The 15,173-nt window shown below is 36.4% G+C and overlaps 1 protein-coding gene across 4 annotated transcripts in view; it reads right to left on the bottom strand.

The window, feature by feature from the left end:
- ppp2r5a (protein phosphatase 2, regulatory subunit B', alpha isoform) overlaps positions 1 to 15,173 on the bottom strand; it is a 34,576-nt gene that overhangs the window by 5,474 nt on the left and 13,929 nt on the right. For 3 of the 4 annotated variants that reach the window (XM_079831857.1, XM_079831855.1, XM_079831854.1), the window contains exons 5-8: positions 10,897 to 11,027; positions 10,085 to 10,144; positions 9,747 to 9,855; positions 4,668 to 4,721 (exon numbers count right to left, since the gene is read on the bottom strand). In XM_079831857.1, coding sequence (XP_079687983.1) covers positions 4,668 to 4,721; positions 9,747 to 9,855; positions 10,085 to 10,144; positions 10,897 to 11,027 — 354 coding nt within the window. The remainder of the gene's footprint in view (positions 1 to 4,667; positions 4,722 to 9,746; positions 9,856 to 10,084; positions 10,145 to 10,896; positions 11,028 to 15,173) is intronic. The other variant, XM_079831856.1, reaches the window with a different exon arrangement.

The following is a 15,173-nucleotide window of genomic DNA, read 5'->3' as shown; positions in this document are numbered from 1 at the left end:
AAAATTTAAGTTATGAAGTGAATAAATGTAAATTTTTAGAAAAAACATTTTCAGAAAAACCTGTTCCCTTACATTGTTCATTAGCTGAGACAAATAAATCAGTTTCTGAAAATGTATTCATGAATAAAATCTAACTTCTAAAACATGTTTTGTCCCTCATCTCAAGATTAATGCTGAAAAACAAGCGAGAAATAAAGTAAAAAAGTAAATAAAAACCAAAACCATGTATAAACAACAAATAAAAGCACAATTTATAAAAGTTTCTTTGATTAAAAAAAAATCTCAAATTAAATCTGGCCTTACCAAATCAACCAAAAGCATAAAATGTTATATATTTGGTTTTGTATTATTATTATTATTAACGATTATCATTATTATTATTACTACATGAGGTACATTGATTAAATTACAAGGGGGCAATATGATTATTTTCTTGTCTAATTTGTTAGCTAGCTATTACAAGCTAGAAAATTAATAAACAGTCTTAATTTAAATGCATCAGAAGAAATCCGATATGCTAATTGTGACATTAAGTTGTTTATTAGAGTTGACAAAAACTGCCTTGTATAAATGTTTACTTGGTTTTCAACTATATAAAAGTAAATTTGGCACCTTCCCGTCATCGTAGAGTCCATTTCTCATTATTCCTTTTTTGGAGAATCCTGCTAACTAGGGATGGAACCTGACAGACAGATCAAGTTGCTGTGGGTGCGGTGCTATTTTTTTTTTTTTATTGCGTCGGACAAACATCTCATAAGGATCAGCTGTGCCATTTTCCCTGCTGTTTACTTACGGTTTCCAAACCCAGAAACATGAAAATCATTCATTTATAGCTCTGCTTTCAACATCACTGCCCTCTAAGTTGGGGGATTTACTGTATGCCTGTGCAAAGTCATGAGTTCATTCCTGCTTACAGGCAAACACAAGTGGTAATGAGTTCTCATCTACACTCATGAACACTGTGGTTTCCCTGCGGTCTGCTCCACGTCCTCAGAATCAAGTCACTGTTCACACATGACTGTTCAACCAAACACAGCAGCAGCCATATAATCACGAAGGCTGAAAAACACACTCCATGGTAGCGCAGATGGCTCGAAAACCGAATACCAAGCCAAACCTCCAGAAGCCCCTCAGCATCTTCACACTGCATGGTGTCTGAGTATGGGATGAGTACCTGTTCTGAGGCTGCCGTAGCCTAGCGCTTTAACATCTGGCAAAGTTTAAATATTTAAATCCCTCAAGCAGTCATTTATGAACTATCATCACTGTGCCATTGTATATTATCATTATTGTATCATCAAGACGCTTAAAGTTACTCCAGAGGGATTTTCTCTGTAATAAGCACAGCACTGTAAGTCAAATTAGTAACACACTCCATATCAATTTTACTCACACTGGCAAAACATCTACTATAATATAATGACATATTTGCCATATTGTGCAAATAAACAAAAAACACATACACATTAACGTAATTTACATCTCACAGATAGATGATCTTAGAAGTTGTGAGTTCATCACACCAAGTGTCTACAATGGCGCAAGCACCTGTAACCCGTAAGAACATAACCTGTAACCTGAAACTTTTATTCTAACCGTTTAATCCTATTTCGCTTCTTTGTTTGACATCAGATAATTTCAAGCCGCTAAACCCCGGGAACGTTTTCAGTCCAATGATCCAGTAAGTGCATTCATAAATGTATGGCTAGACAATACATAAACTCTAATTTCTCGGCTGGATCAAGCAAACCAGCGTCTCGTTAGTAAAGTTTTGATGGATGAGGACTACAGTCAAGGTAAAGAAGATTGCAGTGATGTATTTATGTAGTGACACATTTCAGTACATTGTTTACACACACATTCAGGATAATGTTGTGATTTGTCATGTGTTTAGCAATTCTGAATGGATCCGTTCCTTTTACTCCCGTTCGGTATTGTAACTTGACATGTCTCAAAATGTAAACAAACTCCTTGCTCTTGCACTGTACACACTGTGAATTCTGAAAAGTTTTTTTCAGCAATGTTTTTTTTTTATATAGGTGCTTTTTTGTGTATACATTTATGAATTATATCTCCTTATATCATTAGATTATATGGTGCAATTTTGGAGTCTCCAAGTGTTCTTTTTTAGACATATATACAGTGGGGAGAACAAGTATTTGATACACTGCCGATTTTGCAGGTTTGCCCACTTACAAAGCATGTAGAAGTCTGTAATTTTTATCATAGATACTCTTCAACTGTGATGAAATCTAAAACAAAAATCCAGAAAATCACATTGTATGATTTTTTAAGTAATTAATTAGCATTTTATTGCATGGCATAAGTATTTGATACATCAGAAAAGCAGAACTTAATATTTGGTACAGAAACCTTTGTTTGTTTGAAACCTGTCTTTGTTTACAGAGATCATTCGTTTTCTGTAGTTCTTGACCAGGTGCACACACACTGCAGCAGGGATTTTGGCCCACTCCTCCATACAGACCTTCTCCAGATCCTTCAAGTTTCTGTACCACTTTCAGCTCCCTCCAAAGATTTTTTTATTGGGTTCAGATCTGGAGACTGGCTAGGCCACTCCAGGACCTTGAGATGCTTCTTACGGAGCTACTCCTTAGTTGCCCTGGCTGTGTGTTTTGGGTCGTTGTCATGCTGGAAGACCCAGCCACGACCCATCTTCAATGCTCTTACTGAGGGAAGGAGGTTGTTGGCCAAGATCTCGCAATACATGGCCCCATCCATCCTCCCCTCAATACGGTGCAGTCGTCCTGTCCCCTTTGCAGAAAAGTATCCCCAAAGGATGATGTTTCCACCTCCATGCTTCACAGTTGGGATGGTGTTCCTTGGGGTTGTACTCATCCTTCTTCTTCCTTCAAACACTGCGAGTGGAGTTTAGACCAAAAAGCTCTATTTTTGTCTCATCAGACCACATGATCTTCTCCCATTCCTCCTCTGGATCATCCAGATGGTCATTGGCAAACTTCAGACAGGCCTGGACATGCGCTGGCTTGAGCAGGGGGACGTTGCGTGCGCTGCAGGATTTTAATCCATGATGGTATAGTGCGTTACAAATGATTTTCTTTGAGACTGTGGTCCCATCTCTCTTCAGGTCATTGACCAGGTCCTGCTGTGTAGTTCTGGGCTGATCCCTCACCTTCCTAATGATCATTGATAACCCACGAGGTGAGATCTTGCATGGTGCCCCAGACCGAGGGAGATCGACCGTCATCTTGAACTTCTTCCATTTTCTAATAATTGCGCCAACAGTTGTTGCCTTCTCACCAAGCTGCTATTATCCTGTAGCCCATCCCAGCCTTGTGCAGGTCTACAATTTGATCCCTGATGTCCTTACACAGCTCTCTGGTCTTGGCCATTGTGGAGAGGTTGGAGTCTGTTTGATTGAGTGTGTGGACAGGTGTCTTTAATACAGGTTAAGAGTTCAAACAGGTGCAGTTAATACAGGTAATGAGTGGAGAACAGGAGGGCTTCTTAAAGAAAAACCAACAGGTCTGTGAGAGCCGGAATTCTTACTGGTTGTTAGGTGATCAAATATTTATGTTATGTAATAAAATGACAAATAATATGAGAAAAATCATAGAATGTGATTTTCTGGATTTTTTGTTGATTTTTGTTGAACAGTTGAAGTGTAACTATGATAAAAATGACAGACCTCTACATGCTTTGTAAGTAGGAAAACCTGCAAAATCGGCAGTGTATCAAATATTTGTTCTCCCCACTATGTGTGTGTGTGTGTGTGTGTGTGTGTGTATGTGTGTGTGTGTGTGTGTGTGTGTGTGTGTGTGTGTGTGTGTGTGTGTGTGTGTGTGTGAATATACAGTGCCCTCCACTAATATTGGCACCCATGGTAAATATGAGCAAAGGTGGCTGTGAAAATAAATCGGCATTGTTTATCCTTTTGATCATTCAAAAAATTCTAACCTTTCATTTAAGTAGAATAATTGTAAGTGGGGGGGAAATCATATTATGGAATAAGTGTTTTTTTTCCCATGCATGTAGGCCACAATTATTGGCACCCATAGAAAATCTTTTGAGTACAATATCTCTAAAGTATATTTATATTTATGTTTTTTTGCACACCAGGGTGACTAAGAGCATGAAATTGTCCAGCCATGACTTTCTGCTCCACAGGAGTATAAATATGAGGAAATACAAAGTACAAATTCCCTTAATCATTCATCACAATGAGTAAAACTAAAGAATATAGTTCTGATCACCTACATCACCACATGTTGTTTGGGAGGGTTTCAAGAAAAATCCTCGCTCATCAAAAAACAAACTCCAGCATATTCAGTTGTCAGACACGACTGGAACTTTCAAAAGGAACCTGAACCTCATTAATTGTGGCCAACGTGAACTAGAGCAAAACATTTATTTCATATGTGACCCACCCCACTCTCAATTGTTTTACTTCAATGGAAGGTTAGAATTTAGTGAATTTTTTGAAAGAAAGATAAAAAAATAAACAATACAGATTTATTTTCACAGCCTTCTTTGCTCATATTTAGCAACTTCCAGAGTGTAGCGGTAAAACAATAAAAAATTAAAAGTGTATTGGTGGATGAAATAAATTCAGATGGGCTGAATGTGAGCTCTTGTGGGGTTGTAGTGGGGTGGTGTGAGGGTGAAGGTGGGAGTGAGGTGAGCAGTACCACTTCAGTGAGGGTCGGGTCCTTTTCTAAGAACTGAACCACACAGTAGGCCAGCTGAAAGACAACAAGGTCAATAGTGAATGTGAATAGAAGGGATGGTTTGTGCAACAAAACAAATCAACCTGCCAAATATTTACATTTCAGCATACAAATGAATAGAAAATAAAGTTGGATAAATTGTAGTTGCCCAAAGCCAGAGCCAGTGTGCAGATTTTGGGCAGTCGAAGTTGAAAGATTTTGCTTGTTGTGTCTGGTAGAGTGTAATCCTCAGTCTTTTAATGCAGTCCTGGGGACCCCCCATCATTGCAAATTTTGGATGTCTCCCTTATCAGACACACCCAATTGACCATATGCACGGTTACTTCCTGGTTTTTGATAAGCCAGCTTGGGAATTTCCAGTGAACTGTTAGCGGTCATTCTATACTTTAATGTGATGATTAAAAACATTATTTGTCATCCTTCTGAGATTGTCCCCAATTGTAAACATGAACATTTCAAGATGTAGGAAATACAATATTTGATAGAAACACTTTTATTTAAAGATAAAGAAAAATAAATGAATTGCCACTATAACCAGGAGATGGCGACAGAGGAGCATTTATTGGCTCATTTTAGCCATTTCCAGTCATATTTTTTTTTTATTTGATTGATTCTGAATAAATATTAAACATTATAAAATCACTAGGTTAAAAAATAAAATTGTCAAGGTGATGTATGAAGTACTCTCAAAGTTTCATGAAAAAAAAAAAACCTTTTATTGCGAATGAATTAGACTGAAAGCACTGACAGAAGTTGTCAGTGCAGTGCAAGCTCAATGATTTCGGCACACTTCCCATTTTGTTTAATGAATCTAACTATAGTGCACAGTAAGTCTTTAATTTACAGTGTTTGATGCTTGTTTTCACACGAAATTGAAAACTGATGGTTTTTTCAGAATTTTGCTGAGGAGGAACACTGAGGTACGCGTCTTTTTAATGTCTTTTATGTTTGAATGACTAAATTAATGCTAGGCCTGACTATTTAAGTGACTACATTCTGATTATAAGCTAAGTATTACACTATTTATGCTGTTAAAGCTACCTCAGGACATTGATGATACCGACACACCAACAAGTGACATTTCACCTGAAGTTTTCCATATGGCTTTTACTGTATACATCATTAAGGAAGTTCCGTGCATATGGTCAATTCGAGTCTTGCATTCTGTGTTAATGAGCTGATGAGTTGAATCAGGTGTGTTAGATGAGGAAGACATACAAAATGTGCAGTTGGGGGTGGGGGTTGGATCCCCAGGACAGGTTTAGGAAGCACTGGTTTAAAGTATGATTCCTGTTTTTCCTCTCTAACCATTTAAAAACTCGGCGAGTGAGTGATGCCTAGTGTTTAAAAATATGTTCCGATTTTAAAAGTTGTGTGGTGTATTCCAGCTTTTAGTATAGGAACAGATACAATTGTATGATCAATTTGTGCAAAAAATAAGAAATCAAAATGGGTTCACACACTTTTTTTCCCCTGCAACTGTATGAAGAATAATATGTTGACTATATAATATGTTATACATTGAATTCAAAAAGAATATCTACGTAGTAAGCAAATAACATTTTGTCCGTTTAAGGTCATGTTGTAAGCATTTATGAGAGAATAACTGTTAAAGCATTACATGCAATAATAGTTTTAAAAAAGGTGCAGTAAGCGATTTCTGAGAATTTCATTCTGAGAGATTCATTGCTCCGCCCTCAAAATGCACAAACACACAATGCAGTGGATGTCTCTTTATCATAGCTGAATGAAGCAAAATAATGCTTTGTGAAAAATAAACCGAAGATGACGAACGAACAAGGAAGAAAAAAAAGTAACAGAGTACAGCAGAGTATATACAAGCAAGAGTTGTTTGTTAGTTGCCAGCAGCACATCAGCTCCAGACAAAAAACGACACTCAAAACTGGGACCTATACCATGAAGCCGGTTCAGGTGGCTAGCCAAGTATGTTTCAGTTTAGTTTGCGGCAACCCTGGGTTTTTGGTACCATGAAAGAGGCGTTCATCACCATAGTAACTTGAGCTCCATGGCTAACCTACTCCGGGTTGTATTCACAGTAAGAGATCTCAAATTGACATTGAACCAATTAGCTGTGAACAAAGTGACATGTTTGATGCAATAAAGTCACTCCCCCAGTTTATACTCCAAATTAGAGGTCACTAGTTAGACAAAATCATAGTGATGATTATTTATTATAATACATACATACACACACATATACATATATATATATATATATATATATATATATATATATATATATATATATATATATATATATATATATATATATATATATATATTACATTAGTTAATTACATTAGTTAACATGAACTAATAATGAACTGCACGTATAAAGCATTAATTTTTTCTTTGTTAATGTTCATTTCAACATTTACTAATACATTATTAAAATCTTGTTAACATTAGTTAATGCACTGTGAACTAACGTGAACAAACCATGAACAGCTGTATTTATATTAACTAACGTTAACAAAGATGAACAAATACAGTAACAAATGTATTGCTCATGGTTAGTTCATGTTAGTTAATACATTAACTAATGAGACCTTATTGTTAAGTGGTACTATAGGGCTCCAGACAAAAATATCAATTAAGGAGCCATTGGCTCCTATAGGGGGGAAAAGTTAGGCGCCAAATAATTTTTTCATGTGCCACAAAAGAATAAATTAATTTAATTTTAATTTAATTTAATTTTTGCAATTATATGGGGGGTGTTGAATTTCATTTGTAGCTCCTTCCATTCTTTCTCATGAAGACAACAGTTTAAGTAAAAATCTTTTTTTTGTCTTTTTTGCCTGTGTAGAACTGAAACACCAACTTAAATCTATGTTGTTTTCTCCACTGTAGACTTATAGGCTTTATTCATTTGTTGTCATATACATAAGAGCGCTTCACGGCCATTACACATCACATAGGCTACCCAACACTTGATTCGTCTTGTTACTTGACTTTGCTTCAATCATTATGTTGTAAAATTCTTATCAGAATAATTTCTATTAAGTTAGTGTATATTTTTAGGTAAAACTGTTAAATTATTAAGCAATATCTCATGTAGGGTTTTTCCTTTGTGTTTTATATAATGTCCACTAGGAGGTGCTCTAGGCATAGGTTATCCTTGATTTGTTTTCCCTGAGGAGACACTGGTTTTGAAAGTGATGAGTGATACAAGTTATATAAGAGTAGAATATATTGAGAATAAGAATCCATATCGGTATCAATTAAAAATGAGAACTGTTACCGATTAGTTGGCGTCCACACAGTTTACATGTGTATCTGTTGTGGTTAATTAGGTTGCGTACACAAAACAAACACTTGCCTTTTACACTTTTACAAGTAGAGTACTTGGATGTTCATTCATTGACACGTCTCTGTCACTTTCGATTTTCCGCTTTGACATCCAATGAAACTTTGCTGCGCATCATCTCATTTTATTACGTCCACACAAACCAAATGATGTGATGGGCTACTCATCACAGAATGGTCGCCAATGGCGATCTCAGCAAAAATATCACTAGCAAATTAATATGTGACCATTTTAGTCGTAGTCTGGAGCCCTGGTATGTATGCGTGTATGGATATATGTATATATGTGTGTGTATATATATATATATATATATAATAAATAAATAAACATTTTATTTAAGTTTAACAATTATTATTAAGCATTTACATAAATATAAATTAACTAACTTTACAACTTTCACTTGCACTGATATAGCAAAATGTATTCTTTTAGTTATCCTCTTTCATGGACAATGCCGATACAATATGTATTGCGATTTTTTAAGAATTGCGATTCTACGCGTATTGCGTTTTTTTTTTTCTTCTTCATGTTTTTTTAACACTAGACCATGGGGAAAAGTTAAATCATACACTTATACAGACTGTACATTCAGTCACATCTTTCTGAGTTTTATTTCCGAAGCATCATACAGTATTACATTCTCTTGAATAAGTGATTCAATAACAAATACATTTTTTTAAAGTTGTTTGTCGCCACCAACGATGTAATAGAGTGTCGTTATTTGAAGCACCGTTTTCAAAAGGTGATAACCATTTTGATCGCTACGGTAGACATCAGTGTTTATATTTGAACTATACACTTTTATCCCAGTACTTCTATGATAATTTGAACAAACATAAATCACAGAAATAAATGATAATATGAGGTTGAAAAGCGGCAGCGGTAACACAGATTTAAATGTTGCGATATGATTTTTTAAAAGATTTAATAGACAGACAAATTGGAATAAGATTGCTTGGGTGTTTGACTTGAGATCCCAATCTTTTACAGATTAATCGTGCAGCTTTACTTATCGCTCTCTCAGCATATGAAGTAGTGCAAGGTTTTTCAGTGCATTCAGTCGCACATCGCTTTCACGCGTCCACTTGACACTTGAAAGGGACATTATGTCACTTAACACTCATAGATAACACATTTCACCCTCGGTTGGAAGAAAAGCGGTTAACTTCTGTCTACCTCGTCTACAAGCAAGGGCTAAAATAAAACAATTTAATTTGAATTAATATCGATTCTGGACTAAAAAATAAAAAATAATTGATTTTAAAATCGTGAACAAAAATAAAAAATATTGCGATAATTTTTCTGTCCCAGCCCTAGTGAATGCACACACAGATTCCAGAAAATCACTGGCAGTGTGAATAAACCAAAATCGAACGATCGCGGGACAAATCCCGGGACACATTATCAGTGTATTTTCCGGAATCTCTGTGTGAAAGGGGCTTTACTAATGTCTCTCAGCCATCTCTCTTTCTACAGCCGGTCTTCAAATCTCCCTCTTGCTTACTCTCTCTCCTCCCCCATCATGAGTGGACACGCCCCCTACTGCTGATTGGTGTGTTGTGCTGCTCGGTCCGGTCCACTTTTAACAGCGTTTCTCAGAAATCCCTTACTGCACCATTAAATGTCTAGTTTTATCATAAGAGCTCCTGATTATTTAAAGGCCTTAGAAATTTGTTTAAGGCTTTATAGTCAAGCACCAACTCTTGGTGTACCTGTGCGTGGAACAGTGCTAGTCCTTTGGCAGTGTGCAGGGGAATGAGGATCTTCATGAGGAACTGCTTGTGTTCAGCCTTCAGCGGCAGAGCGAAGCCATTGATGATACTGCGATTACAAAAGCATGTGACACAACTGATGACATGGAGGCCTGAAAGGTTAAACATTAGATGATTGAAGCCAGTCAACACAAACACGCTTCTGCTGCTGAACCTGGAGCCAAAGAACCTTCTACACAGCATGCATTCTTACTGCACTTACTCCATTAGATGAACTATGTGTACAGAAAATGAATAAAGATGCATTAGCGAGGAAAGAAAATGAAACAAAAACTCACCTGCCCAGAATCTCGAGGAATTCAGGCACTCCATTAAAGTGCTCAGTTTCATAGAGGTATCTGGGGAAATTATTGGGGTATCCATGAACAATTTACATTTCAAATAAAAAAATGTTTTTTATAAATGCACAATCCACAATCCAAAATTCTTATTTCTCTGCAGATTTTTAGAAATTCATAAATCAGCAAGAAAAACTTTAATATACAGTTTATAATTTTTTTATATTTAAATATTTACCACATTTTGTAGTAATATTTCATGAAATTGGAAAGCTTACTATCACTGTTAGTTGAGAGACTGACACAGCTTACCCCAAAGCATTTCACACGCAGCTATCATTTTTGGAAACATTATTTAATAACACATAGATAATCTTTAGCCAAATCATTTACATGGATGCATTTTGCTTAGATCAAATTTATTAACCTGCATTTATTTTTTACTTAAAAGCTTCACTGACATTATTGTGGGGGAAACATTTAAACATTAATATTGTTAAATATTATTATTACAATTTAAAACATTTCTATTGTAATATATTTTTAAATGCAATTTATTCCTGTGATCAAAGCTGAATTTTTACTCCAGTCTTCAGTTTCTAATGATCCTTCAGAAATCATTCTAATATGCTGATTTGCTGCTCAAGAAACATTTATTATTATTATCATCAGTGTTGAAAACAGTTGTGCTGCTTAATATAGATTTTTAAGACTCAAAAGAACAATATTTATTTGAAGCAGAAATCTTCTGTAACATTATAAACTTCTTTACTGTCACTTCTGATCAATTGAATGTGTCCATGTGTTCTTACCTCAGAAAAATGTTGTTGATCTGTTTCCGAATAAAGGCACGCAAACCCAGAAATTTCCCGTAGATGCGATGCAGAATCGTTTTTAGAAACTCTCTCTCACGAGGATCTTCACTGTCAAACAGTTCTAAGAGCTGAAAAAAAATATGCAAGGAGTTAATTTTTTCATTAAAAAAAACATTGCTTTGCCATTTTCTTTTGTCTTGTTCTAAGGTGCAAATTCTCTGCAGTTTGTTTGTGCTAATATCTTTGATAAATTGTTACACAACTGAAATATGTCTGAATATGACATTTTATTTTGTAGTCAAGATACTTGGGTTATCTGGGTTTATAACGCATGATGAAAGCTACATAATGGCCTCATTTACATTTCTTATAATAAGGTTTCAATAATGGTTAGCACACATTGCGTTCATTTAATATTGAAGGAAGAAAAATGAGAAAGCCTCTTCATCATTTTCGTTTTGTGTGTCAAGCAATGTGTTATTCTGGTTGTTTGATGAGAAAGAGATGAACATAATTGCTTAAGAATCTATACAACTGTAACTTGCTGCATCCCAATTCACATACTATCCATCCGAAATTAGAATTAGTGTGTCCCAAATCGTAGTATGTTGATGAGTATTCCAAAGATACCCGGATGGTCTACTTTTTCCGGTTAGAACCCGAAGTGCAGATCCGTGCATTCTTAGCAGCTAATACTGCCCACAGCCCATTGTGTGTTGGACGAGTATTTGATAACAACTACGAACACGAATAAAAACTGTAAAAAATAAATAAAAATACAAACATGGCGGAAGTGCGTGTTCGACTGTTAAGTAGAGCAGTTTAGATAAAGGGGTTTGAGTGAGTAATAATCAGTATCTAACCTTGACGAAAAGATATTTATTCAATGTTATCCACATTATTTAATCTGCAACAGCTTTGTAAACTTTTAAAATTAAACATTTGGTCATTAACTTTTAAATGTATCATTATGCAAACTTTTACATGAGGAGAGACTCAGCATGACAGACAAAGGGCCCTATCATACACCCAGCGCATTGCAGCGCCAGATGCAGCGCAAGTGTTTTTTGCTAGTTTCAGCCTGACGTAGTTATCATTTTCATGTCCTGCGCCACATTGTTCATTTCCTGCTTATTACACACACAGGGAAGTGCAGCAGCACACTAACATCTTTAAATATTAAAATTATTCCTCTTTGGAGAAGTGTTCAGTCTTTCCGCTCGCAAAGTTTGGTCATGTAAATAGCCATGGCGCGAGTGCAACTGGCTTTTAAAGGAAATGGGAGATGAGACTCTGATTGGTTTACTGCACGTTACGCCCAAAACACCCATTACTCGAGACCAGGGACAACCCTTTTAGACCATGCGCCTGGTGTGCCGACCATTTTTCCCGTTGTTCGGACACGTCCTAAGTGTACCTGTGCCGTGCGCTTTAGACCATGCGATTAGATCATTAAAATAGGGCCCAAAGCGACAGAGCAGTGGTATGTGCCAAAGCTCGTCTCCTCTTCTGCAAAACACTCAAAAGTTTTGACCTTTTCTTCACAAAAACATTACTTTTAGGGTGTAGTATAAGTAGGAGAACTGGGATGCAACACATTATTATGTTGCACGGAACTGACGATGGCACGGAATGATATTTAATTTATCTTTTAATTAATCAGCTGAAAGAGGCATTTCATTCCCTCCCAAATGTAGAGATTGAATATTCAAGTTGTTAATCCATTTTCCACCCCTGAACGTCAAAACGAAAAATCAAGTTGCATTATTTTTTATGTTGTTGCCATTTTCAATTTTTTCTGCTTTCAATATTAAATAATAAAAAAACTAATGAACGCAACACAATGTTCACTAACCAATAATGTTTTAATTTTAGTAAAAAAAAAAAAAAACATTTTCAAAATACAAAAAAAATAAAATCCAAACAAAAAGAGTAAAAAAATGTAAACAAATGGAAAACCAATACTGGCTTAAATGCCATTCAAAGCAGTTTGTTCCCATTTGAAACTCTTAATGGACCATTTCATAGAATGGTTTTGATCTGGCAGCGTCGACTGTTATGTCACATTAGACTGTCTGCACAGGAATGTGTTATGTAATGCTACCTTTAGCCCCGAGACAATGAATCCCTGCCATGAGAGATGTATTTGACAACAGCCTTTATGCAACATCACATTATTAGTAAATGAGTCCAACCTCAATCACATTCATGAGGCCATTAATGATGTCTAAAACATTACTAACTCTATATCAAGATTCAAACAGAAGTAAAAATGCTCGTCCTCCACATGCAGGGCTTATTTCAATAGATCACTATGAATAAGCTGGAAAAAAAGACCAGCTGAACATAACTTTATCACCCGCTAGTGTAAACTAAAGCACCTTCGAGTGCAAATTTTCCTAAAGCAGTTAATTGATCATTAGGACCTAGTACATGGTAAATATAGAATAATAATTTTACCTTGTTACAAACATAAAAAATAAAAAATAAAATCTTTCAATGCAAATAATTATTATTTTTTTGTTTCCACAAAAATAACCATTTTTAACACTGAAAATAATAAGAAATGTATCGAGCATCAAATCAGCATATTAGAATAGCCGCATTTCCACCACAGGAACTAGGAACTTTGGGGTGGTACTGCGTTTTGACTGCAGAGACCAGGATAAAAGGTTCTGGGTAAAAAAATTCCCCCTCAGAATGTACTTTTTCAAAGTTCAGGAACTTTCGGGAGTGGGACTTGGGTGCTGAACATGCTGATTGGTTGATGCCACGCAGCATTTTATTTCCACCACCATTTTTAAAAGTATGTTGCGGCGTGTGCAGTAAGAGTTCTTTGATATTTTAATTAACAACGGAGTTTAAAAATACGACTGATGGACAGACGACGAGGTTCAGGCTTTATTAAGCTTATATGAGGAGGACGAAATGCAGCAGGAACTAGAAAGTTGCGTGCAGTCCTACGTCACTGGACAAATTTGCTTCTCTTTAAGCTTAAATGTGTAATTTCTGCACAACAGCATCTCCAAATGGAAAATAATAATGCATCGGGGAACACCATCCACCACATCTCTGCTCGAATTAATCTTTTTGTCTTGTGTCTGCTGTCTGTTTAACCCCCTGTCATTATGTTATCCATCCCAGCCTGGACTGCAGTGCTGCCTCTTTCCTTCCTGTGGCGTAAACAGGGCACTATTTAAAGCAGCCCAGGAAACGCTCACATCATGGAAAATCGCCTTGACCACCTTCCACACTGGATCTACATTCCAGAGCATTCAGTGCTCTCAGGGGGAATGACTGGGTCGATATGGACAGCCGATGACCCAGTGGTTCACACAGGGACAGGGATTGACTGAGGCAGATCCAAGAGAGGACTAGGCCAGGCCTGTCTCCCAAGCATATCATTTCATATTTCAAAATATTTTCCACTTCATTTGTAAAAGTCAGAGTGAGAAATTAAATATATCATGAGAGCACTTTTTTTATATATATATATATATATATTTTTTTTTTTCCTGAACCTAAAAATCCCCGAAACAGGATAAATTAACTTTAGGATCACAACTGATAAAACCGATATGACTTGTTTTAAGAGAATATATGTTGAATGATGTTGTGATTTTTTTTTAAATTTCCATTGAAGCCAGAAAAACACCAAGTTGTTGAGTTTTAAAGTCCCTGTAAAGTCAAAATTAAACATGTGTTCTGAGTTTGTCACACCACTGACAAATGTGTTATTAACCACCCAGCCAAATTTGAATCATAAAAAAAAATCTGCTAAGTAAATAAAATATCTTATCAAAATAAAAAAGCAGCATTAAAACTGCTCTCAAACACTGGGGGCATGTCCGCTGTCGGCGCCGAAACCACACCCACTCACGTACTGCTCACGACGGCGGGAGATAGTCGGTTTGGCCCCATTCTGCAGTGGATTATCAGTGAATCCTTGTTGTCTCCAATGAGAGTTCGTAAAACTATCCGGTGTAAAGTCACTGCAGAGGCAGGTGTTGGTGGTGATCCTCAGCTCTCCATCAAAGCAGCTGTTCACAAAATTAATCCACCTCTTCTTGATATAATCTGTTTTGTAAGTTGTAGGCTGTAGTAACAAACAGTACTGACAGTAACTTGCGAACGAACTGATGCAAATTTGCTCTAGTTATGATAGTGTTAGGGGAGGGGCTAGGCTCAGTGGCTCCAGTCGGTCATCGACAGTTTATAGTGTTGGGGGAGGGGCCATATGCACAGTGGCTCCATTGCATCATCAAGCCACCGTT

Source organism: Gobio gobio (assembly GCF_949357685.1).
Source record: "Gobio gobio genome assembly, chromosome: 12".
NCBI lineage: Eukaryota > Metazoa > Chordata > Actinopteri > Cypriniformes > Gobionidae > Gobio > Gobio gobio.
The sequence above is the reverse complement of the archived record's forward strand: the minus strand, read 5'-3'. Positions and strand labels throughout refer to the sequence as shown.